At 41.9% G+C, this 23,633-nt stretch overlaps 3 protein-coding genes across 3 annotated transcripts in view; 1 reads left to right on the top strand and 2 right to left on the bottom strand.

Annotated features, from left to right (window-relative positions):
• Nucleotides 1–1,248, top strand: part of LOC147963007 (uncharacterized) — a 149,438-nt gene extending 148,190 nt beyond the window's left edge. Inside the window, exons 8-9 of the mRNA XM_087529441.1 lie at nt 839–970; nt 1,069–1,248. Coding sequence (XP_087385567.1) covers nt 839–970; nt 1,069–1,248 — 312 coding nt within the window. The remainder of the gene's footprint in view (nt 1–838; nt 971–1,068) is intronic.
• Nucleotides 1,249–1,655: 407 nt separating this feature from the next.
• On the bottom strand, nt 1,656–8,483 carry LOC125530237 (putative LRR receptor-like serine/threonine-protein kinase At1g51810). The gene is made up of 12 exons (XM_087527427.1): nt 8,367–8,483; nt 7,225–7,792; nt 6,455–6,945; nt 5,600–5,744; nt 5,211–5,282; nt 5,055–5,120; nt 4,906–4,986; nt 4,135–4,292; nt 3,783–4,015; nt 3,506–3,635; nt 2,455–2,514; nt 1,656–2,369 (listed from the first exon to the last, which is right to left on the bottom strand). Exons 1-12 carry the CDS (start codon nt 8,470–8,472, stop codon nt 1,699–1,701), a joined length of 2,781 nt encoding a protein of 926 aa, XP_087383553.1. The 5' UTR covers nt 8,473–8,483; the 3' UTR covers nt 1,656–1,698.
• A 3,416-nt stretch (nt 8,484–11,899) lies between these two features.
• Nucleotides 11,900–13,912, bottom strand: LOC147963006 (uncharacterized). Its single transcript, XM_087529440.1, has 6 exons — nt 13,696–13,912; nt 13,242–13,246; nt 12,730–13,051; nt 12,436–12,640; nt 12,169–12,344; nt 11,900–12,081 (listed from the first exon to the last, which is right to left on the bottom strand). The coding sequence occupies exons 1-6, from the start codon at nt 13,910–13,912 to the stop codon at nt 11,900–11,902; spliced, it is 1,107 nt and encodes a 368-aa protein (XP_087385566.1).
• Between the last annotated feature and the right edge of the window lie 9,721 nt (nt 13,913–23,633).

Raw genomic sequence — 23,633 nt, 5'->3', positions numbered from 1 at the left:
AGTATAGTACGTACCGTCGACCAAGCACGGACATATATAAGAGAGGACACTTCTCTCTATTAATTAGCTAGCTAACACAATATATGAAATACCTAAATTAACCTCCCAAAACCCGCAACCCCCCCCCCCCCCTCTTTCAAAAAACAAAAACAAAAACCACAGCCATAGAAATGCTGACGCGTGGATGCCTATTGGTCCCGGTTGGTGGGTTGGTGCCACCAACCGGGACCAAAGGCCCTCCTGCCTGGGCTCAGCGCGTAGGCCACGTGGAGGCCCATCTGTCCCGGTTCTGGTTAGAACCGGGACTAAAGGGTCAGGGCATTAGTAACGACCCTTTAGTCCCGGTTCAAGAACCGGGACAAAAGGCCCTTACGAACCGGGACAATAGGCCCGTTTTCTACTAGTGTCCTGATAGTTCTAAAATAGTTTGGAGAAAACTCAGAGCTACATCATATAATGGAGTATGTGCTTGTAAGTTTTGGTTAAGAAATAGAGATGACAAATATGAACTTTCGGGGGTATAATGCGAAAAATTCACCGATAATATACATGCTCCCCCTTTCCAAGAAAAAATGAGATATGTCCCTTCTCACAATATACATGCACGTCGATTTACAGATTTAGCTGAATTTGTAGATGTTGTTTCTTAAATGTACCATCATGTTTATTGTCTATCAAAATAAAATGCTTTTTCAACGAGGTCATCTCTGTCACTAGCTTCGGACGAGGAACGAAGATAGCGCTTGGTCGCCTGTGGAAGCCTGGACAGCCCAGCGCATATCTTAAACAATGCAGGTTATATCTATGTTTTACACTGTGCAAGTTTGCATTTGGTTAGGATGAATTATTCATCCAGGATATCGGTGGCTCAGAACCGAGGCGTGAACTGAAAGCGTCCCCAAATGGCATACACGATTGTACTGTTATAACCTGCAGCCATGAGATTTTATCTTTGAGGGAATGCAGCTATGTGTGAGATAAAAAATGACTGCTGGACAAGGGACACACGGAGGGGTTATGGGCTGTTGATACCGGCCTACACGCGTGATTCCCGCTCGGTACCTGCAGCCTCTTACCGCTCTGCCGCTGGGCGGGCGGCTACGGGATACAAGGTCACAACAGTTTGTGTTCAACGCAGAGGAGGAGGAGGAGGCGCTGCAGCAGGTGGAGGCCGTGTATAGGAGCTGCCGTCGGGCGGCCGGCGACCATGAACAGGACCGGCCTCTTCACAGCTCAGGCTCAAACTAGCTCATAGTGCAACTCCATCACGTATAATTTTGTGATGGTCCATAACTCGGGAAATGTTCATAGGGTTTGGTAAAAGTAGCACCCATTTTTTTAGCTTATTCCACACATTGCGTGACATATCAGGGATAAATAAGCAGAATTATTAATCAGCAACGCTTGAGTAGACAACTTGTTTAGGATTAGTCTCGGACTCAATGCATGGGTACCGAATAATAAATCCTAGTAATATATCATGAGTTCTCACATGAAGAAGATGCTTCCTTTTTGAAAATTACTCCAACTAAGTTGCAGAGTTCGCACAAAACAGAACAGATAGAAAAACACCACAGACGTGCCAGAAACATAAAATGAATCGATTACAGTTTATGAACAACAAACAAGGATACATTTGAGCAGATTAGCAAACTTTGACTAAGCAGACGCAACAATAACTTAGTAGGAGTCTCCCTTTCACCGTCCAGATAAAGGGATTAACTCTGACATCCCACCGGTATAACCAGACCGGAAGGAGTACTCCTCGTTGCTTACTCCAGAAATCGTCAACTGAAATTGCCTTCGAATTTCAGCATCCATGGGGTTCACGCTACTAGTTGAAGCAGAAACAGACAGCTTTTCGGTTGAAACTACTGGCAACAACTCTTTGAGCCTTGAAACAACCTTGGTCATGGTCGGCCTGTTGATGGCCGCGTGTTCGACGCAGTTCATGGCGAGGTCTACCACACTCTGGAGAGAACTAGCATCGTACTGATCCAACAACCTCTTGTCCACGATGTCATGAATATTGCCCATGGCAATCTTATGGCGTACCCAGTTAGGTAGATGAAAGGTCTGAGGCTCCATCAATACCAGGGGCTGGCCAGTGATGATCTCCAAAAGCACGATGCCGAAGCTATAAACATCTGTCTTGACTGTGAGTTGGAAAGTTGCATGGTACTCAGGGTCGAGGTAGCCAAGAGTGCCAGCAGCAACAGTAGATATATGTGTGTGAGCATCATTAAAAGCACGGGAAAGCCCAAAATCAGATATTATCCCCACCAGATTCTTGTCTAGAAGGATGTTGGGGGTCTTTACATCTCTGTGAACTATTGATGGGGTGCATGACTCATGTAGATACTCCAGGCCTATAGTTTATTGAAGTTCATACTTAGTCAAAACAAGCATACTTACATACAATACATAAAATTAGTAAATAATTGAAATATGGACCTTGTGCAGCATCAAGTGCAATATGAAGTCGTTGTTCCCAATTCAAACTATAGTCATCTCCTGCATCAAGAAATCCGACATTAATATAAGTTCCTTGATACGTGCATAGCACATAAATATATGTTTTTATTATTGGTACTACTACCATTATTATTACTACTACTACTTCTACCACCACTACTACCACCACCACCACCACCACTATTAATACTATTATTGTTACCATGTTGTACATATATATAAGCTAACAAATTATGCACACTGCCTTAATGGTTAAGCATAGATCCTATTGATATATTAAGATCTTAAACCTGCATAAAACTGAGCTTTGATATTCAAGAGGCGACCGATGCTTTTCCTTCTCTTTACGAGAGTTTTTGTTATATCCAACTATTAAATTATTACTTTAATTTTTTCCTCTAGAGTTGATTTCATTCTTAATGGCTTTGAAAGATGCTTACAATCCCATCATGTCATGGTTATGACTCTAGGGGTGTAACTATGCTTTCCTCGGTTCGTTAGCCACATATCTATGAGCGATTAATTGAACATTCCATGGTTGTGACTTCAAGAATGTGCTGCTAGGGCCTTACTTCTTACTACATAATCTACATATACATAGTAAATTAGGTCCACCAACTTACTATGTGCAACCAACCACACATGTAACAAGAAATCATATTGACAGTTAGATATTAAAAGGTGTACTATCTTGGCTTTGGAGATCATTTTTTGTACTTATGGACATGTCCTATGATTTTTATATTACTCTATAAAACACCATATATTCATATATTTTGAGAAGTACTTGTATCACAAGGGTTAATTAGACTATGTGGACAAGGTGTCTATTTTGGTTGTTTGTTTTGGAGGAATTAAAACCCTGAATTTCTCAATCTGTATTTTAGATTTTACCAATTTTAGGTTTGGCTGAGGGTTAAAATTTATTGATTTAAGTCAAAAACAGCTTCTATACATATTTAACTTCAACTTAACAAGTCAACTATGTTTGATATAAACATTAATAAAAGGTAAAAATTAATAAATAAACCTCCTCTGATGAGCTGTTGAAGATTCCCTCTCGACATGAAGTCATAAATGAGAGCGAGGCACTTCTTGTTTTGGCAATATCCTTTCAAAGTCACAAGATTCTTGTGATGAACTTTGGACAAGGTTTGTACCTGCGGCAATACATGTAGTTATCAAACATACAAGCCAATTGCATTTATTGCATATAGGCTACATAAAGGTATATTTATGCTGCTGACTTATCGTATAGTCTCTATTGAAGAAAAAAATGATTCAACCATGTTGATTTCATGTTATACCTCAGGGAGGAAGTCGGTTGACTCCGCTATTGATGTTTCCATCAGCACCTTAATGGCTACTTCATCACCATTTTCCAGTTTGCCATGATAAACAATACCAAAACCTCCTTTTCCAATGATTGATTGGAAGTCATTTGTTATGAGTTTGAGCTCTACGTATGTGAATCGTCTGAGGTCAACATGTAGGGAAGTTTCCTCCTCATACATGGCATAATCCTCATGGTCTGACTTCCCTGCTTAGTCAAGAATTTACGTTTACATGAAAGTTTAGGTATGAAGTTGCTGTCTAACATCTACCTAATTTTATTGCAGCGATGAAAGGGGATTTTAGAGCGTAAAATTTATATTTTACCTTTCCAGCATAACTTCCAGAATATGCACATCAATACTAGGAGGGATACCAGTACGACAGGAACCGTCACTGTGATAAGCATTGTTTGTATGATGTTCTTCTTCTTATTTGAGCAGTATGTATCTTTGACTTTTGAGCATATGGGGTTGCCTTCCAATCTTGTGACACAAATGCACAACATATCTATAAATCATCTCTCAAACATATTAGCTAAAACGGCTCTATAAAATTATGATTGTAACATACCTCTGATTTATAGCGCGACTGACCCTCTAATAGTTCTTATAAGGACCTCCAACCTCTAAATTAATAGACTGCGTTGTTTTCAAATCGCATCCTGTTATGAATAGGCTATTGTCTTCCTCTCATGTTGAAGGCTCACATATGATAAATCAGTTGTAGTTACTAGATGCTAGCATATGTTACCGGGGTACGTTTGGATCAATAAGCACTGCAAAAGTATGACTATTTACTAATTGGGTGCCACAACTTAGTCGCATTTGACGAGAGTTTACACATTTAGTTGGTTGATCTATAGAAGTGTGGTGTTGCACAAGTAGAAAGTGAACATGTGTAGTTCTTGTTTGGCAAGGCGTGCCAAAGGAACATAATGTTTTTCCACCAATAATTTATATAGTATTTGCAACTATTGTTTCTAACTGTCCAATTATTTATGTGACAATGAACCTTGGGTTGAGCCTATTGGTGTGTTTTCTAGTTTGATCACAAATAGAAATATATCAAGGAATTGCGCAATAGAGTATGTCAAACCTTAAATCAAGCAAACCAGCCTGAAACCTTTGAAGAATAGAATCAGGGATTGGCCCGACGAGCTGGTTGTGTGACAAATTGCTGGAAAATAATAGTTAAATTATTCATGTGAAATCTATATCACCAACCAAATATGCAATCAGACTTACAGAATCTTGAGTGACTTTAGTTGATAGTCTGGAATAGCTCCCGTCAAATTGTTGTGTGATAAATCCCTATATGTTTAGTTTTTAGTGTCAAAATTATGTCAACACAATCGCAATAAGTGTCTAGCATATGAATACATTGTGGTAAGTACCACTTGCAGGTTTTCTAGTGATACCATGTTCATGAATGATACGGCTAATCCACCTTTCAATCCACTCGCAGAGAGATTTCTGCGAAAGCAACTCAAGTTACAACAAGTTCTATTTGTGTTCTCAAGATCTAAGGTTTACAATAAATTATTTATATGGTCAAGGTTTACAATAAATTACATGCTTTTCATTTCAACTAAATTATCTGTGTTATCAAGATCTTAGGCAGTAAAAAACATGACCGAGTATCTGCATAGTAAAATATTTATGCATAACAGTACATATTTGGAGAAAGACTTAAATTAAGAGGGGGCTTTTGTGGAGCATTAAACTTATGCACTTAAATTGTTAAAAAATGAATGCTTTAATTTCAAATGTATATGGTAATATATTCTTACACTGAGACAATCCTAGGATTCTGGTTGCTCTTTGAGTAGTCACAAGTCAAACCTTCCCAGCTATATTCTCTTGGGGAGCACGGATCTCCATTCCAGTTTATTCGTGTCAAATTGTAGTGGTTCTTGGCTTCTATCATGTATTTGACTACAATAGGAAAAACACAGAAAAATATGAACGCGGAATAAAAAATATGTATATATTGGTTATAGGGCTTATATGTATTAAAAAGATGAAAACATTAACTTAAGTACTAGTGTTATATGAGGGCATCCTTTCCATTTTCCAGATTGGATTTCTAAGGATAGAGGTTATTTTTGAAGGTTTTGATTTTCTCGGGGTGTCTCCGTATATACAAGGAGATACCTGCTACTGAATGAAGTATACTAGAAGTTACCCTAACTTCTCCCATCTCTCTCCTTTCACTAGCCGAAGCATCTCCAACAGGCTAAGCGGCAGGTCATGATAACAAGTTGCAAAGTTATTTCAGATGCAAGTATTTATATTTTCATATAATTGAATAAATTGTATGAATTCATTGCTCAACTATGGTCTTAGCCATGGCTCATTCACAATTTGACCTTTTTATATTCTGGCTTACTCAGGAGTTGAGTATACTAGTGAGCCAGCCGGCTGATGAACTTGTTTCTACTACTTCAATGACAATACCAAATGGAGTCAAGAATCTTCGGGGGCCTAAACAGTGATATCGCGGTCATTGACATTTCTTTATAAACACATGCATGCAGCTGGAGGTGCTATTCAAGCAACTGAATAAATTGCATCAAGATCATGTGAATCTGTCATATAATAAATGATAAGTGTGTAATGAACATGCAGCATATACATCAGCTTACCATCTTCCGAGTCAGTAGTGAGGTTATCCATCCGAACGAGCCAGTACAGCTCTTCCGCGTTGATCAACGGCGGGAGTGTTGAGCTGCCTGTCTTTTTCAGTAGGAAGGATGCATTTGGGTTGCGCAAGAACCGTCCGTTCTGGTGCATGCTGTCCACCTGGAATCGTGAAGGGGAGAAGTCTGAAAACAGCAATTCGCCGGTGCTGTAGATGTCGAACCTCCTGTTCGGGTTGCTCCCATTAATCTCGGCAAAGTGAAAGATTGGGAGAAGCTGCAGGCTCTTAGTGTCTAGATTGGCATGTGCTGTCGAGGAGACGATTATCCCGGAGTAGTTCATGTCTACGGACAAGGCATTCTGCATGATGACCGACGGTATATTGAAGAAGTTGTTGCCTGGGAGGCTCTCCACTTTATTGGTAGTGTTCAGGTTCATGCCGGGGAAGAGTGTGGAGAAGCTTCGCCAGAAGCGGTCATAATTGTCCGTTGGATACCTTAATCGACCACAAGGACACAGAAAAAAGACAGATAAATAGCTAGCACGGTACAGTTTGGTATTTACTTACAATTTGTATGAGATCTAGCAACCCTGACTACTCATCGCCTTGAGATTTACTAGTATTAGTTTTTGTTAGAAGCAGTTGCAGGATAACAGAAAAAAGGAGCAAACACTTTATATGCATTAAGCAAGCAAACTGAATCGAAAACCATTTGTAGACACAAGTTAGATCTACACCAAAATTATTATGGATGGACTCCTCATCTCATCTCACCTTGTGATAAAGTCGGTGACGTTGCCATATCTGGTTCGACCCAAAAGGCTGATTGAAACAGAAGTATTGACAAAAGGGTACATTGTATCTTCGAGTGGCCTTAACTCCAACGAGGATATGAAGGGAACCCCTGAACCGAAGTTTACCAAGCAGACGGACACGGAGTTGCTCGGAGCAACGGTAAGTACCTCGTTCCATACCACCTCCGATGGGTCCCAGTTTGTCAAGTTCACCGTAGCCCAGGAATTAACGCCGATATGGAGCCCAAACAGAAACAGCGACCCGTCCAGAGTCTTGTTCAACCCATCATAGTTGCCATAAGTAAACGTGGCTCTCAATAGATACTTCTTATCGATGGTTGATGGCAGTGTATAGCAATTCCTTGAGCCGCGAGGAAAGCTCCTCAGGGTTTTTTGTTGCTCATTGAAGGCAGCAGCCATAAACTGTTGAGAAATCTGTTTTCTCATGCCACCCTGTACAAATCCAGCGTCGGCATCGAACCGTAGCCCGGTGGCGCTGTCGTTGTATGAACTGCTGTTTCTCAATCCACAGTCGATGCTTATGAACCCTATACAATGGAGAATATGTATCAATTTCATGTGCTCCAACATCCAACGATTTGGGATTGATTGATGCAAGATCACTAGCTGCGCACTGGATACTCAGAAGCTGATAATAATGTTTGGCTGTTCAGATTACTGTAAAGCGAGATTTCTTTAAGTTGCATGCTCAAGTAAACACAAGTGTACTGTATGCCTTGCAGATTGAGCATAGCTTTAAGGCCCCTCCCAATGCTCCACCTTGTACAGGTGCTAAGCCTTCCACGTAGGCAAAAAATCTGATGTGGCAAGTTATTTAAGAGGAGAGAGATGAGTGTGGTGACCCCAGAAAGAACCAATGCTAAGCGCGTGAACCTAGGCAAAACATTTAAAGGAAGGAAGCCCACCAATACATGAAGAGCTTTAGTTGCTAAAACATTAAATGAAGTAAGCTTAGCAACCATAAGCTAAGCACCTATGCATTGGGGAGTATAGTTGCTAAGCTATTTAATGTGCTTAGCATCTCATCTAAGCACCCATGCATTGGCAGCAGCCTAAGTTGCATAGCTTAAAGAAAAGGTAGGAGGATATGGCTTGTGTTACCAGAGGGAGGTTGGCCGTAGACTTTAATCGTAATGACCAGGTTGAGCAGCAGCGCCAAGATCCATGCCAGTTTGGTACCTGGCCAGCACATGAAATTGATCACCATGGTTTCAAGCAAGAAACGGCGTACATATCTGCTACAAGTGACTTGTGGAGCTAGTTATATAGCAGAGGAAAATATAACCAATTAGCGCGTACGGTTTAGTCCTTGCTTCCCATGACTTGGCCTCCATGCGCACGGTGTGAAGAAAACAAAAGTTTGGTTCAAAGAAATGCAACTTGCATTAATCATAGAGATACTGCAAGTTGCCGTGGAATTTGTTTGGCCGTCTTTGCAATTTTCCCGACAGCGTGCAGGAACTCGTGTGTTTTGACCAACCATGCATGCAACTCGGTCCAATAAGCTATAGCGAAATCACACGTTTATCGTTTATTGACCCAGTTCTGCTATGCGGTTGGACGAAATGCTGAAATGGGCGCCGGTACAAGGGATCGTTTGCCAGACGAGCTATGGAGCTTCTTTAAAAATTAGGAAAACGCTTATAGTACTCCGTCCGTTTCTTTTTAGTCTGCATATAAGATTTGGCCAAAGTCAAACTTTATTAACTTTGACTAAGTTTATAGAAAAAAATATTAAGATTCACAAAACCAATATTTTTAGATGCATCATGAAAGTAATTTTCATATCATATAACTTTAGTATTGTAGATGTTGATATTTTTTCTATAAAGTTGGTCAAACTTTACAAAATTTGACTTTGACCAAATCTTATATGCACACTAAAAAGAAACGGAGGGAGTAATATAAGAACCAACAGGAACGACCACATCTAAAGCATTGTTTTTTCCCGTTTGTTTCTTTAATAGCTTTTTTTATTTAAACACGGTACAAACGCAAGCGCTCATATACATGTGCATACGCAAACCAATCTGTGGTTGGAAAGTTAGTGGGACTGTGGTATCCCCAGCCTACCAGGGTTCAATTCCTAGTGCTTGCATTTATTCTTGGATTTATTTCAGGATTCCGGTGGTACACATTCGGTGGGAGGAGACGTTCCCGTCGATGATGAGGTGTCTACGGTTACTACGTAAATTTCAAGATGATATGCCGGCTCAGTCTCTCGAAGGTGCTCATAGGAGTAGGGTGTGCATGTGTGCGTTCATAGGGATGTGTGTATGGGCAGGTATATGAGCGCTTGCGTCTGTACTGTGTTCAAAAAAATATACACGCGCATACATTCACCCATATGAACGCACACACGCATAACCTACCTCTATGAGCACATCGAGAGACCGAGGCGGCATATCATCTTGAGATTTACGAAGTCATCGTAGGCGCCTTGTCGTCGACGGGAACGTCTCCTCCGACTGAATGCGCATTGCCAGAAATCTTCAAATCAATCCAAGAATAATGCAAGCACTATGACTTGAACCCTAGTGGGTCAGGGACATCACTTGTCCATCTACCAATCAAAGATTGGTTTCCTCTTTATTAGTTTTTGTTTTTTTATTTTCTTTCCTGTTTATTTTTCTAAAACAAAATTTTCAAAAATTGTTAGCATGTTTTGTCAGACTGTTTGCAAATGACAAAAAATATTCGCAATTCCAAAAAAAAGTCCGGGAAATTCAAAAAATATCGAGATTTCTAAAAAATGTTCCCGTTTTATAAAAATGTCTGGAATCTCTAAAATTATATACATATTAAATACTGATTACCATTTTCGAAACAAGTTCACGTATGTACTGGCTATGTCCGTTCCTGTCGTCCTATATAATTCAACTTTTACGTCATCTATACCAATCCATATGATGAAATAACGAAATAAGAAATATTGTTTGACCTGATGTGCCCGATAGGGTCAGGTTCCACGATGGGTCTCTTGCTGCACACATTGATAGGGTCTTTGGTTTCGGAAGGACCTGATAATTCGGTCAGGCATGGTTATGGTAGAGTTTGACCCGATCAAAACCGACCACAGTACCTCGCTTGTGGAAAAAGTTCATCTCTTTTTCTTATAAAATTTGGGAAACAACCATAGATTTTGTAAATAAAAGATCTACCTATTCCTGATTTTTTCAAATTTTGTGATTTTTTTGAAAAATATACCTATATAAAAATTCCACAGACTTTGAAACAATAATGTGGATATTTGTAATATTTGGTAACATAGTTGAAAAAAATCACAGATTTTCAGTAAAGACTTCACTAAAAAGTTCAAGAAATTGAAAAATATTCACAAATATGAGAAAAAGTTCACAAATTTGATTTTTTTTCTTTAAAAAAATTCACGCATGTGCAAAAGTAGGAAAAACAAAAAACGAAAAACAGATGCTTCTTGGAGAAACAGCCTTGGTGCCAAGCTCGAGGAAGCTGAGATCATGAAGAAATTTTTCAGTTCGGTGAGTGACAAATTCGTGTACATCATCGACACACTCAAGCAGCTTTATGATATCGATGACATGACCATAACGGAGGCGATTGGACGCCTGCGGAGATGGGAAGAGAATGCTCGTGGATGTAAAAAAACAAAGGAGAAGGTGGTGACCAACTCATGTACTCGCACGCAGATTGGGAGGCCCCAGGTAGCAAAGGAAGGTGTGACAGTGGCGAAGGCTCAAGCAACGTGAAACGCGGCGGACAAACCGGAGAAGGCAAGCCACAAGGTCGTGGTAATGCGGACCGATCTAAAGATTCGAAGCAACGAAACTTGGATATGTCCGAGGTAAAGTGCTATAACTGCAACAAGATGTGTCACTTGGCAAAGGGTTGTCCGGAGCCTATCAAGCGAGAGATCAAGGCAAATTTAGTGAAGCAAGAAGACGAACGTCCAAGTCTTCCGATGGCCGAAATTTGTGATCTCGTCAAAACGGTGGTTGTGAAACCAAACTGGAAGGTGATACTTCATGAGATGAAAGTAATACTGAAGTTATCCGAAAACTAGAATGTGTCGTGCTATCCATAGTTTAAAAAACCGAACCGAGAATCGAACCGGAAAGGCTGCTGGTTCAGGTTTTTACCGGTCGGACCGCCGGTTCACCGGTTCGATTGTCAGTTTTTTAAGCAATAAAATAATATATTTTTACTAATAAATACACCAATAAATAGAAGGAACAAAGTGTAATCACCTGACAGAGTAACAAGTAACTAAATGTTAATATGTAATTCACATACATGATACTTCCTAACGTCCTATATCACGTATTCACATCGTACATGATTCAAATCTCGTAGCAACAACAAGCAGAATGACCAGGAAGCAAGCAATGAAGCAACATGCCAAATTGCCAATTAGCAACATAGTACCAAGCCAGCAACATAATTCAGTCCCATAAATCATAAATTCATAATAATGCATAGTCTCTCATAGTTTAGTAGCAACAAGAGGTAAGGTAATAACCAAGGTCTGAAGCTGTCAAACATAGTATCAACCTCCCAAACATAGTCTCAACTCTCAACTCTCACACATCAAATAAAACATAGTCTTTCTCATAGACAAATAGCAACAGCCAACAAGCATGACGGCAGAATAAGAATTAACGATATTGGAAGTTCCAATCAATCGTACTTGGTCCACGTGGTGCGTCATCATCCATATCATTGTCCTCATCATCATGTCCGTCATTTGCACCCTCGTTGGCTGTTGGGACGTTTGTATGGTCATTTGCACCATCCATGTCATTGTCCTCCTCATCATCCTCAATCACAAGATCATCATCTACACCATAGAAGTTTATGTGCTCAAAATCAGGAATAATGGGTAAATAACGGAAAAAATGGCCAAGTGAATGAATAGAAACATTACCATTCATATTGCAATTTATCTCGCTGTCATTGTCATGTGGTGTACATCCTTTGCGGAATAATTCTATTTCTTCCACACTTAGTACAATGGGATCATCTTCAAGAATCCAATTTTCATCAAACTTGCCAATGTCCTCCAAACTAATTGGGTCATAGTTTCTAGTTTGGGACATACACCTAAACATGCAATGAAATTATAAACTGTGCAAGTGTGCAACATACAAAAAAGAGAATAAAGTAGGTAGTAGGGATAACATAAAGAGAGCACCTTTGCTCCAGCCTTGAGTTGTAGTGCACATAAGCAATATCATTCATTCTTTGATGCTCAAGTCTGTTTCTTTTTTTGGAGTGAATATGTTCAAACAAACTCCAATTTCTCTCACATCCTGAAGCACTACAAGTTTGACTCAAGACACGAATGGCAAGCTTTTGCAAGTTTGGAGCACTACAACCATAATTCGACCACCATTCATCTAAAGAAAAGAAAGCACGTGCATATTTCAAAATCACTTAATGCTGAAATTGGAAAATGAATAACAAAAGATGAAGGCATTAGACATACCAGGAAGCATTGTAGCTCGGTCACTAATGGCTGACACTCTACCAAAATCATCTTCCGCACCTCTGAAAATCTTCATCTCTCGCGTCAAAGCTTTACGCAAATCTGCATCATTTGATGCATACCTCTCAATAGCATCTATAACTCCGGAGGTAGTGGTATGGTACTTTGACATAAGCTCTTCATCGTATTGGTTGATTGGATTAAACCAAAATCCAGCTGCATGCAGATTTTTATTCAAGTGATTATCCCACCTATCCTCTATAATTTTAAGAACAGGTTGCTGAATGTCCCTTTTCTTTCTTTGAAACCTCTTCTCAATCTCCTCAATGGCAGCATGTAATGCTCCAAACACATACCCCATTGCTGGCCTTTTATCACTATCAACAATTCTTAGCACACGAACTAAAGGTTCCGAGAATTGGCAAACCGAAGCACAATCTTTCCAAAACTGTTGGTCAAGTACATGGTCAACAAACCTTTTACCTTTTGTCTCCTTTGAATTTGAGGTCGACTTCCACTCTTTGGATAGAACCATAGAACGAAGAGCATCTTTTTGCTTATAGATACTTTGCAATGCAACAAAATGAGTAGCAAATCGAGTTGGTGTTGGACGAAGTATCTCTCTTCCATTAGTGAACTTTCTCATAAGATAAAGTGGAAAGGAATGGTTATACAAATAGGAAGTGATTTTAGTTGCATGATTTATAGCTGATTGCACTAGTGGCAGTTTTCCCAAATCAGTCAGGATCAAATTCAAGCAATGGGCAGCACATGGAGACCAATAAAGTGAAGGAAATTCAGCCTCTAATTTCTTTCCAGCTAAAACCATGTTCGAGGCATTATCTGTGACAAAGTGGACCACATTATCTACTCCAACAAAACGGACAACATCGCTGAATAATTTGGACAAGAAATCACCGGTTTTGGAACTAGCAGTGGCATCAACAGATTTGAGGAAGATCATACCTTTTGGACAATAGACCAAAAAGTTTATGAGAGTTCTTTTCTTCTTAAATGTCCACCCATCGGCCATAATGGTGCAGCCACTCTCCTTCCATGCTTTACGGTAGCTCTCAGAAAACTTCTTGGTATTTTCAACATTTTTTGCTAGCAAAGGACCTCGCATTTTGTACATACTTGGCCCTTTGTAACCAGAACCAATACCAGCAATTGCATCAATCATGGGCTGATAAAATCTTGAAGTTGTTGCATTGAAAGGAATGGATGCATCAAGAAACCATTTGTTTATAATCAAGTCAACTCTCTCTACTACTTCTTGAGATTGAATAACACTCTTCAATGTTGGTTGATCACCTGGAAGGGTTCTAGACATGAAGAATCTGTCCGGTCCTTTGCTTGTGGTAGGAACACGAACAACCGGTTGATTTGGTTAGCCTCTTTTGGCTCTAGTAGCAACATCTTGAGCTGAAACTTCCACACAATCCTCCAATATGCGAACATCAACATCTTGTGACTTCCTTTTCTTCTCCTCAAAGTTTGCAATGCTTTGCTTCATTTCATATCTAACCTCATCAGGAACTTTCATGCATATCTTCGCATCACCTTTTTCTCCAGCTAAATGACGCTTGAAACGATGAATGCCACCACCTTTGAACAGGTCATTGCAATACATGCAACGGATCATCTTCTTGTTTGCTTCATCAAGAACTTCAACACAATGTGCCCATGATGGATCAGATTTTGCTTTGGTTCTCGATTTTGTTTGTGCCTGTGAAGATTGGTACTCAAATGACGAGTTGGTTGTGCCACCGTCGGTTCCTGTCATGGGCGTCTCGGACGAACCCATCCTACTGTTGGAAGCCTGCAATGCACAAATATACAATTCGCATCAGCAAACAAATATACAAATTTGGCTGTATCATGAGTCATGACATGGGGCAAATTGCAAACCAGTATATCATGAGTCATGGATCCTAGAAATAAATAATAGAAGGATGGAGATTGGGGACAGACCGGCAGAGAAGAGAGGGGATTGCTCTGTTCATACCAGATTTAGCCGTCGGGGCGTGGCGGCGGAGCGGCGCGGGATGACGACTGGCGGCGCGGGCTCGTGCTGCTGGTCTGCTGCTGCCGCAACGAGGAGGTCGGGAGGGAGAGGCGGCGTCGGCGCGCCACGGCGCCACGCGAGGCAAGGGCAGCAGCGGATCCGCGGATGGGGGCGGCGGCGCCAGCCAGACGCCAGTGAGAGAGGTGGCGGCTAGTCTACTCAAATTCGAGGAATGCCTCTCCAGATTCAGTCAAAACCCTAGCAAAAGAGGGATTTGTTCTCTTTTCCCTTTCTACCCCCACCTTCTCTGCATAAAAATAAGTCGATCCAGGGGCTTTTCTGGAATCAACATCGAACCGGACGGTTCTTTGTAAACCGCCCGGTTCGTCGGTTTTCCCAAAAACCGGCCGGTTCGTCCGGTTTTTCCCGGTCCGATTGCATGAATGGTCTGCTGAGCTTAAAAACCCGATGTGATCTCTGGTTCCGGTTTTTTCCGGTCCGACCGCCGGTCCGGTCCGGTTTTTTAAACTATGGTGGTATCTAGACATGGGTGCCAGCAACTGAAGGAAATATGCCCTAGAGGCAATAATAAAGTTATTATTTATTTCCTTATATCATGATAAATGTTTATTATTCATGCTAGAATTGTATTAACCGGAAACATAATACATGTGTGAATACATAGACAAACAGAGTGTCACTAGTATGCCTCTACTTGACTAGCTCGTTAATCAAAGATGGTTATGTTTCCTAACCATGAACAAAAGAGTTGTTATTTGATTAACGAGATCACATCATTAGTTGAATGATCTGATTGACATGACCCATTCCATTAGCTTAGCACCCGATCGTTTAGTATGTTGCTATTGCTTTCTTCATGACTTATACATGTTCCTATGACTATGAGATTATGCAACCCCCGTTTACCGGAGGAACACTTTGTGTGCAACCAAACGTCACAACGTAAATGGGTGATTATAAAGGTGCTCTACAGGTGTCTCCAAAGGTAGATGTTGGGTTGGCGTATTTCGAGATTAGGATTTGTCACTCCGATTGTCGGAGAGGTATCTCTGGGCCCTCTCGGTAATGCACATCACATAAGCCTTGGAAGCATTGCAACCAATGAGTTAGTTGCGAGATGATGTATTACGGAACGAGTAAAGAGACTTGCCGGTAACGAGATTGAACTAGGTATTGGATACCGACGATCGAATCTCGGGCAAGTAACATACCGATGACAAAGGGAACAACGTATGTTGTTATGCGGTCTGACCGATAAAGATCTTCGTAGAATATGTAGGAGCCAATATGGGCATCCAGGTCCCGCTATTGGTTATTGACCGGAGATGTGTCTCAGTCATGTCTGCATTATTCTCAAACCGTAGGGTCCGCACGCTTAACGTTACGATGACAGTTATTATGAGTTTATGCATTTTGATGTACCGAAGTTAGTTCAGAGTCCCGGATGTGATCACGGACATGACGAGGAGTCTCGAAATGGTCGAGACAGAAAGATTGATATATTGGAAGCCTATGTTTGGATATCGGAAGTGTTCCGGGTGAAATCGGGATTTTACCGAAGTACCGGGAGGTTACCGGAACCCCCCGGGAGCCATATGGGCCTTAGTGGGCTTTAGTGGAAAGGAGAAAGGGGCAGCCCAAGGTGGGCCGCGCGCCTCCCCCCTCCCCTAGTCCTATTAGGACAAGGAGAGGTGGCCGGCCCCCTCTCTCTCTCTCTTTCCCCTCGGGGAATCCTATTCCAACTAGGATTCGGGGGGGGGGAGTCCTACTCCCGGTAGGAGTAGGACTCCTCCTGCGCCCTCCTCCTGGCCGGCCGCCCCCTCCCCCTTGGCTCCTTTATATACGGGGGCAGGGGGCACCTCTAGACACACAAGTTGATCATTGAGATCGTTCCTTAGCCGTGTGCGGTGCCCCCTGCCACCATATTCCACCTCGATTATATTGTAGCAGTGCTTAGGCGAAGCCCTGCGACGGTAGTACATCAAGATCGTCACCACGCCATCGTGCTGACGGAACTCCTCCCCGAAGCTTTGCTGGATCGGAGTTCGGGGATCGTCATTGAGTTGTACGTGTGCTAAGAACTCGGAGGTGCCGGAGTAACGGTACTTGGATCGGTCGGATCGGGAAGACGTACGACTACTTCCTCTACGTTGCGTCAACGCTTCTGCAGTCAGTCTGCGTGGGTACGTAGACAACACTCTCCCCTCTTGTTGCTGTGCATCACCATGATCTTGCGTGTGCGTAGGAAATATTTTGAAATTACTACGAAACCCAACAGTAACCACATGACGAGGAGCAAGGAGAAATTCCTCGAGCTAGAATATGATGTTGATGGCTCGGTCAAGTTTGGTGACGGTTCAAATATGGAGATTTGCGGGCAAGGTTCTGTCCTCTTCGAGGGTCTCACAGGCGAACATCCCATATTCACCGGAGTCTACTACATCACACAGCCTCGTAACAACATCATCTTTGCCAGGAAGCTTGACGAGAATGGATGCAAGGTGGATATCGAGAACGGAGTGATGACAATCTTCGACAACCTCCAAAATGTGCTAGCTCGTGTTCATCTAGCTGCGTGAGAAGATTGGTATGCAGAAAATAAGGTAGGAAGACTAGAATTTAGGGGGTGATTGTTGAATAAACCCAAGTCTGCATCGTAGTGCTGTTTTCTGTGCCATGGCAGAGTTTCTGTTTTTGCTGCCATGGCAGAGTTTCTGTTTTTGCTGCCATGTCCATTTCTTCAGTTTCGTCAGTTAGTTTTAGGTTTTCTGTGAGTGACATTAGCTCAAGTTGTTAGCTGCCAGGAGTGAGTCTCGCGCCTCCCCTGGTCGCTCCTGGGATGGAACGAGCACCACGATCGGCGGTGGCGCGTAGTTTGGGTGCCACGAGCCCGTTTCTTCAGTTGTACTTCAAATAAATTCAGTGCAAAGACAACAGAAAAGTCGCAAGTTTTACACGGCACAAATCTCCTGTTCTTCTTTCTCCTTGCGATTGTGTGAGTCCAGAGAGAGAGAGAGAGAGAGAGAGAGAGAGAAAACCAGATAGGGAAGCGATATTTGCCAACATGCAGTGCATAGGGAAACCATGCAGGTTATATCTATTTTTCACACTGTGCAAGTTTGTACTTGGTTAGGATGAATTATCTTTCAGGATATCGGTGGCTCAAAACCGAGGCGTGAACTGAAAGGGTCCCCAAATGTCATGCACGCTTGTACTATTATAACCTGCAGCCATGAGACTTAATTTTTGAGGGAATGCAGTTATGTGTGAGATAAAAAAGGACTTTTTCCTTTTTTATCGAAAAAAGTTCAAAATAAACCTTGAACTTGTAGACCAAAGATAAATCGAACCCTGAATTTTAAATCCTGGAAATTACCACTATGAACTGACCGGGATTGATACGTTCATAGTGCTAATTTCCAGGATTTAAAATTCAGGGTTCGATTTATCTTTGGTCTACAAGTTCAAGGTTTATTTTGAACTTTTTCCGACAAAAAATGACTACTGGACAAGGGACACACAGAGGACGGCTACACGCCCGACTAGGCATGACTCCCGCTTGACACGTGCAGCCCGTTACCGTTCTGCCGCTGGGCGGGCGGCTACGGGCTGTCGGGGGTACCAGCACTAGTAGAAAAAGGGGCTTTCGTTCGGGCCTGGCTAGCCCATTAGTCCCGGTTCATGAGCCCAGGTGGCCAGCCGGGGCCTCATGGGCTTTGGTCCCGGTTCGTCTGGACCCATTTGTCCCGGTTCTAGGCACGAGGCACGAACCGGGACCAATGGGCCTCGCTCCTGGCCCACATCCATTGGTTCCGGTTCCAGTCACGAACCGGGACAAATGATTTGCCTACATATAGCTCATCGTCGGCGAGCAGAGCACTCCACACTGCTCTGTTTTTTGCTGGCCAGCGAGGGGAGGGCATTTGGGTGCTCTAGCTCACATCCTATGCACATGAGGTGTTCGATGAAATGTCCGAGCCACACTAGTTAATATTTCTTCTCTTGAAACTCTACCTCCAAGCTCCATTTTCCCTGAGATTTTTCTAGGTTTAGCGGTCCGTCACGTCCTGTCCCTGTCTTCACCGCCGTCGATCGCCCGTGCCGATCTCGTCGCCGGCACCACCGTGGTGAGCCTCTTGTTCTTATCTTCTTTCTGAAAGAAGAAAAATTCTTACTTGAGATAGATACTTGTCTAATTTTCTTACTTTTATTATTCCTTGTTATTATATAGTGCGATGGTTCTGGTATCCGTCGGCCCTCGTCCTGTCTATGATTCGGATGTGGTATATATTATCTTTTAATAACTATTTGGTTCATTTATTGTTTATGACAATTATGCCGACCAACGTGACATAGATTTTATTTATGTAGGAGGTGGTTGAACCGGAAATTCCAACCGACCCTATTGTCGAGAGGTTAAATTTAGTTGAAGAAGAAAACAATTACTTGAAGGAAAAAATAAAAAATTGAGGAGGAGAAGATGATATTGGAGTTGCATGTTGCGGATGTCGTCGATGATCACAAGATCAAGATGGATGCAATGCGGTTGAAGATTAGAAAGATTAGAAAATATGCCATTCATACCGAGGCTTGTTATCATTATGCCGTTGGATTAATTGTTTCCTTAGTTGTGATTATGATCGCATTTGTTGTTGCATTGAAAGGTTTTAAATAGTTTCGATGTATGGTTTAACTAGATGCTCTGGAGAGCTATATGTTGTTCAATTTGAACTATGTATGTACCTTGGTTTTAATGTGATGATGAACTAGTATTAATTTGGTCACTTATCTATCCATGTTCATTTGTAGTGCTTTTCAATTTCAGGGTCTTATAGCTGAAAAAATCAGTAAATGCATGAAAAGTAACAAATGAAGTCAGAAAGGGGTAAAAAATGATGATGTGGCTTTGAATGGTGCATTTTGAACACAGAAAAAGTATGGAGTACAAATAAGTTCAAAAAAATGAAATCCCTTTGTAACAGACGAGTTTCCGTATGAAACCCTGATACTTCGAAAGAGATTGTCAGTTTTGTACACGAAGTGCATCCAGTTTTGCCGTAAGCCTCTCTACTTTCTTGCACATGCTATGTGGGTGAAATGATGATACCATGCCAACTTTCAACCTTTTTAGAGTTCATTTGTAGTGCTTTTCAATTTCAGGGTCTTATAGCTGAAAAAAATCAGTAAATGCATGAAAAATAACAAATGAAGTCAGAAAGGGTTGAAAATTGATGATGTGGCTTTGAATGGTGCATTTTGAACATAGAAAAACTATGGAGTTCAAATAAGTTCAAAAAAGATGAAATCCCTTTGTAATAGACGAGTTTCTGTATGAAACCTTGATACTTCAAAAGAGATTGTCCGTTTTGTACATGAAGTGCATCCAGTTTTTGCCGTAAGGCTCTCTACTTTCTTGCATATGCTATGTGGGTGAAATGATGATACCATGCCAACTTTCAACCTTTTCAGAGTTCATTTGTAGTTCTTTTCAATTTCAGGGTCTTATAGCTGAAAAAATCAGTAAATGCATGAAAAGTAACAAATGAAGTCAGAAAGGGGTAAAAAATGATGATGTGGCTTTGAATGGTGCATTTTGAACACATAAAAAGTATGGAGTACAAATTACTTCAAAAAAATGAAATCCCTTTGTAACAGACGAGTTTCTGTATGAAACCCTGATACTTCGAAAGAGATTGTCCGTTTTGTACACGAAGTGCATCCAGTTTTTGCCGTAAGCCTCTCTACTTTCTTGCACATGCTATGTGGGTGAAATGATGATACCATGCCAACTTTCAACCTTTTCAGAGTTCATTTGTAGTGCTTTTCAATTTCAGGGTCTTATAGCTGAAAAATTTAGTAAATGCATGAAAATAACAAATAAAGTCAGAAAGGGTTGAAAATTGATGATGTGGCTTTGAATGGTGCATTTTGAACATAGAAAAACTACGGAGTTCAAATAAGTTCAAAAAAATGAAATCCCTTTGTAACAGACGAGTTTCCGTATGAAACCCTGATACTTTGAAAGAGATTGTCCGTTTTGTACACGAAGTGCATCCAGTTTTTGCTGTAACACTCTCTACTTTCTTGCACATGCTATGTGGGTGAAATGATGATACCATGCCAACTTTTAACCTTTTCAGAGTTCATTTGAAATGCTTTTCAATTTCAGGGTCTTATAGCTCAAAATAATCAATAAATGCATGAAAATTTAATAGAAAAAAGAATTATCATAAAATAAAATAAATAAGTAATTGGAAACAAAATAATATAAACTTTAATAAAATATATAAGTAGAAACAAAATAAAATAAAATAAAATAAACTTTAATAACATAAATAAAATTTATGAAACTAAAATTATCAAAGTATTTTCTGTTCAAAACATTATAAGCAACCTCTAAAATTTATGAAACTAAAATTATATAAAATTGATGCAACTAAAATTATCAAAGTATTTTCTGTTCAGAATCATTAAAAGCAAAAAGAATTTTCATAAAGAACTTTTTTTGTTAGAAACTTTAATAGCAAAAAGAATTATCATAAAATAAAATAAATAAGTAATTAGAAACAAAATAAAATAAAGTAAATAAGTATTTTGTTGTAAGTAGAAACAAAACAAAAAATAAAGCAAAAAAGAAAACAAAAAACTGGGAAAAAGTAAAAAAAAATTGCCACCTACTGGGCCACCACGGCCTGAATACGACTAGAAACCCATCCATGGGCCAGGATTCAGGCCCGCAGAAGGCCCAGTAGGCCCATCAGGCATAGCAGTGACAATTAGGCTCGTAAGCCTGCAATGGAGAGGAGCTCGAGAGGGGTGCGGCAGTGGGGCTTATAAGCCACTGCGTGCCCCTCTCAACTAGCGAGGTGGGACTAAACTCCCACCACCACCCCGCAGTACAAGGCCTTTGGTCCCGGTTGGTGGCACCAACCGGGACTAAAGGGGTGCATTGGTACAGGTTCGTGGCACCAACCGAAACCAATGCCCCCACTTTAGTCCCGGTTCGTTCCACCGACCGGGACCAAAGGCCTCTGCTTCCCGCCCTTTGGGCTGCTAAAAAGAGACCTTTGGTCCCGGTTGGTGGCACCAACCAGGACTAAAGGGGGCATTGGTCCCGGTTGGTGCCACGAACCGGTGCCAATGCCCTGGGTATATAAGAAAACACTTAGCGGTTTCGACCAAATCCATCACTTCTTCCCTCGACGCCTCTGCTCCTCCTCGCCGTCGCCGCCCGACGCCCCTGCTCCACCTTGCCGTCGCCGCCGCCACCGACGCCGTCAGGCTGCTCGACGTCGCCGTCGCTGCCGCCACCGACGCCGTCAGCCTGCTCAATGTCGTCGCCACCGCCGCTAGCGCCCTCTGCCCCGACGACGGCGTCGACCCTCGCGCCCCTGCCGGCCCCGACGAGCCGTCCACCGTGCCCCGCCGCCCCCTGTGAGCACCAGCCTGCTCCCGCGCCCCTTCGCCCCTGCCCTGCCCCGCCGGCGCCGGCGCCGGCCCCTCTGCCCCTGTGCCATGCTAGCTATTAGATTTTTAGATGTTTTTACATGTTTTTAGATTATTTTAGTTTATGTTTAGTTTAGTTTTAAGATTAGGAAAATTTCAGATGTATAGTTATATTTATTTAGATGTATAGTTAATTTAGATGTTGTAATTTGTTCATAAAAATTGTGCACTTTTGTATAGAAACTTTATTTTTTTCATATGTATGAAAATGTAGAATGAAAACGAAAACAAACATATAAGAAAAAACAAAGGAAAAAATGAAGAAGGACCCGCGGCGAAGCAAGTCTTTTTTAAGGTAGTTCTTTGTTAAAGTAAGGGGGGACGTCCGGAGCACCCCCCGGCCCTCTCGCTCGACCAAAATTCTCGAAGAAACGCAAACCCTAGAAAAAAACGATGTCGGTCTCCTACCCCCTCCCGCTGCGCCCCTACCCGATCGACAAACTCTCTTGAGGCCACCCAAATTTGCCAAGTTAAAATAGCGTTGTCGTCGAGGCCAGCCCGAACCCTTGAAGCGTCGTTGAGGCCACCCCAAACCCTTGAAGCGTTGCCGAGGCCACCCCAAACCCTAAAGAAGCGTCGAGGCCAGGCCACTAATATGATTCCTTATTATGCTTAGCTAGCTAGTTCAACATTTGCCACTAATATATCCATCTGTCATGTTTGAATAATAATTGCCATGTTGTAAAGATTTGCAGAAACTATGGATCCGCACCCTCGAGACGAAGCAAAAGAAGCGGTGTTGGGGGAGATAATCGCACACGGAAGTGATGCCGTCTTGTCTTTTCTCAACGACACATGCACCGATGGTCTGGAAAGACAGGATGAAGAAGAAGGCTATGACGATGATCAAACAATGGAGGAGGAAGGACATCATGATGACGGCTCCGGTGACCGAATGGAGGGGGAAGGACACCATGATGACGGCTCCGGTGACCGAATGGAGGGGGAAGGACACCGTGATGACGGCTCCGGTGACCGAATGGAGGAGGAAGGACACCGTGATGACGGCTCCGGTGACCGAACGGAGTCCGGCCAGGTATATATATTAATTAATTAAGCATGTGCTGACTATAGCTAATTGATGCATTAATTATTTTTGGTATGTACACATATTAACTCTCTTCTTTTTCTTTTTTTCTAGCCCTCTGGATCAAGCAACACTTTGGTAACGAGACGAGGCCCGAAGAGAAAGTTGCGCGCGGATGAAAGGTACACGATCATCGAAATTGATCGCGCTGGCCAACCGATTGAACCCCTCCGGACCAAGCAAAAATTTAATGCTCAGTGCGGGCTTCTAGTTAGGGACATGATCCCGATCAGCATCGAGCAACGGTTGAAGCCTAAGGACAAAGACTCTCACGTGTCTTAT

Source organism: Triticum urartu, chromosome 6A (genome assembly GCF_056163025.1).
Source record: "Triticum urartu cultivar PI428250 chromosome 6A, HENAU_Tu73, whole genome shotgun sequence".
Lineage (NCBI taxonomy): Eukaryota > Viridiplantae > Streptophyta > Magnoliopsida > Poales > Poaceae > Triticum > Triticum urartu.
Note: the sequence above shows the minus strand (reverse complement) of the source record. Positions and strands in the feature narration are given on the sequence as shown.

Coding starts and splice junctions, on each gene's coding strand:
- LOC125530237 (XM_087527427.1), bottom strand. CDS start 8,472: ATGGTGATCAATTTCATGTGCTGGCCAGGTACCAAACTGGCATGGATC. Junction 7,793..8,366: donor CTACGGCCAACCTCCCTCTG/GTAACACAAGCC, acceptor TCCATTGTATAG/GGTTCATAAGCATCGACTGT. Junction 4,293..4,905: donor GCTGGTTTGCTTGATTTAAG/GTTTGACATACT, acceptor TTGTGTCACAAG/ATTGGAAGGCAACCCCATAT.
- LOC147963006 (XM_087529440.1), bottom strand. CDS start 13,912: ATGATTGATGCAATTGCTGGTATTGGTTCTGGTTACAAAGGGCCAAGT. Junction 12,345..12,435: donor AACTCAAGGCTGGAGCAAAG/GTGCTCTCTTTA, acceptor TTGCATGTTTAG/GTGTATGTCCCAAACTAGAA. Junction 12,082..12,168: donor GATAAATTGCAATATGAATG/GTAATGTTTCTA, acceptor TCTATGGTGTAG/ATGATGATCTTGTGATTGAG.